Source organism: Mandrillus leucophaeus, unplaced genomic scaffold (assembly GCF_000951045.1).
Source record: "Mandrillus leucophaeus isolate KB7577 unplaced genomic scaffold, Mleu.le_1.0 Scaffold206, whole genome shotgun sequence".
In the NCBI taxonomy this organism is placed as follows: Eukaryota; Metazoa; Chordata; class Mammalia; order Primates; family Cercopithecidae; genus Mandrillus; species Mandrillus leucophaeus.
The window spans coordinates 1,750,797-1,753,301 of NW_012102099.1; the positions used below are offsets into that span (position 1 = coordinate 1,750,797).

The 2,505-nt window shown below is 50.6% G+C and overlaps 1 protein-coding gene across 1 annotated transcript in view; it reads right to left on the minus strand.

The window, feature by feature from the left end:
- Positions 1 to 1,407: 1,407 nt before the first annotated feature.
- The window catches only part of LOC105539498, a 9,809-nt gene continuing 8,711 nt past the window's right edge, over positions 1,408 to 2,505 (minus strand). The window contains exon 5 of the mRNA XM_011979811.1: positions 1,408 to 1,635. Coding sequence (XP_011835201.1) covers positions 1,499 to 1,635 — 137 coding nt within the window. The 3' untranslated portion in view covers positions 1,408 to 1,498. The remainder of the gene's footprint in view (positions 1,636 to 2,505) is intronic.

The window sequence follows — 2,505 nt, forward strand, 5'->3', positions numbered from 1 at the left end:
CTGAGGCAGGAGAATGGCGTGAACCCGGGAGGCGGAGCTTGCAGTGAGCCGAGATCGCGCCACTGCACTCCAGCCTGGGCGACTAAGCGAGACTCTGTCTCAAAAAAAAAAAAATAAATAAAATAAAATAAAATAAAATACCATTGACCACGTGCGGTGGCTCACGCCTGTAATCCCAGCACTTTGGGAGGCCAAGGGAGGTGGATCACCTGAGGTCGGGAGTTCGAGACCACCCTGACCAACATGGAGAAACTCCATCTCTACTAAAAACACAAAATTAGCTGGGCATGGTGGCACATGCTTGTAATCCCAGCTACCAGCGAGGCTGAGGCAGGCAGGAGAATCGGCTGAACCCAGGAGGCAGAAGTTGTGGTAAGCTGAGATTGCACTCCAGCCTGGGCAACAAGAGTGAAACTCTGTCTCAAAAAAAAAAAAAAAAAAATTAGCTGGACATGGTGGTGTATACCTGTACCACTACTTGGGAGGCTGAGGTCGGAGTATCACATGAGCTCGAGAATTCAAGGATGCAGTGAGCCATGATCATGCCACTGCACTCCAGCCTGGGTGACAGAATGAGACCCTACCAAAAAAAAAGAAATGAAATACCACTTCTTCCTAAAGGCCTTCACTACCAACCCCCAATCCCCTTTATCCTGTCCCCTCATGCTGCTTTGTTGTGTTTCTTCATGGCACTTATTACCATGTAACCTACAAGTTATTGCATTATTTTTTCATTTTTCTATCTCCCTGCATAGAGGAATGTCTCCTCCGTGAGGCCAAGGTCTTTGCCTGCTTGTTCACTGCTGCATCCCCAGGGCCTGGATTAGAACCTGGAACATAGTAAGTGCTCAGTATTTGTTTTTTGTTTTGTTTTTTGAGATGGAGTCTCTCTCTGTCGCCCAGGCTGTAGTGCAATGGTATGACCTCGGCTCACTGCAACCTCTGCCTCCTGAGTTCAAGCGATTCTCCTGCTTCAGGCTCCTGACCAGCTGGGACTACAGGCATGCACCACATCAGGCTAATTTTTGTATTTTTCAGTAGAGACTGGGTTTCACCATATTGGCCAGGCTGGTCTTGAACTCCTGACCTCAAGTGATCCGCCCTCCTTGGCCTCCCAAAGTGCTGGGATTACAGGTGTGAGCCATCATGCCTGTCCAAGTATTTGTTAATTAGCTGAATAAGAGTGTCCTCACCTTTGATTAAGCCACTTGCTCCACCCCTGATGCCTTCCCTTCTTCCTGCCTTTCCTAATCCCACCTAAGCCCTGGCTCTAGCCCCCACTCCTCCAGGAAGCCCTCACTGACCAGATGAGTTCTGAGCCCTTCTTGCACTTCGCCTGGTAAAATGCCTAATTTTAGATGCCAAGTAAAGTCTGAAGTGGAGGTGAAAGGCAGAAGAGAACCAATCAGCTTTATTGGGGTTAAGGGCAGGGGAGGGGAGGTGCCGGCAGAGGCTCCCAGCCAGGGTGGAGCCGCAGGGAGACAGCTGGGGATGCAAGTCACTTCTTCCACTGCTTCTTCTCATAGTCCCAGCGGGAGGCCAGGCCCTGCACAGGATTGACCTTCATGTCCAGCATGCGCTGCAGCTGCTTGGCTTTCCATTCGTCCGTCAAGGTGATGGGCTTTGGAGGAAACACTGCAGGGAGTGCATGGGGGGCTCAGGATCCGGCCAGTCTTCCTCCACCAGCCAGGGTCTCCAGCCACCCTGTAGCCTCCCAGCTACTCCCAAGGCTGACAGTACAAGTTACTCCGGGGTTGGGGTATCCTGCACTGAGGCACTCCCTCCACCCTGTCTAGCCCAGCACCCCAGACTTTCTCCTAAAGCACCGCCCCAGGCACCTCTCGGTTCTGATCCGAGCTTTGCCTTAGACTCCAAGGACCGTGGGAGCCAGGCCAAGGTCCTTCCCAACTCAGTCGCCTTACCTACTTCTGTGGCCTGTGGTAATAAGAGCACTGATTTGAAGACTGCCTGAATCCAAATCCCAGCTCCACCACTCCCTTGCCCTGTGACCTTCAACAAGTTACTTCACCTCTCTGAGCCTCAGTTTCCTTACCTGTCAAAAGCAGGTCCTATCCACTAGGATTGTGGGAACTGAGTATTTCCAAAGCTGTTGGCACAATGTTAGACAAATATTAAGCACCTGATATATGTTATCTACTATAATTATGTAATTACTGAGTTTGTTCCCACTTGCTGGGCAGGGTAAAGGATGAAATAATTCCTTTTACTTTCTAAGGGGGTTGAGAGTAGGAAGTAGGTAAGAGTGTTCACTTTAAAAATATGGCGACAGGCAGCAGGGCGCGGTGGCTCATGCCTTTAATCACGCCCAGGCCGAGGTGGGCAGATCACTTGAGGTCAGGAGTTACAAGCCTGTAATCCCAGCACTTTGGGAGGCCGAGACGGGCGGATCACGAGGTCAGGAGATCGAGACCATCCTGGCTACCACAGTGAAACCCCGTCTCTACTAAAAAAATATATATATATACAAAAAACTAGCCGGGCGAG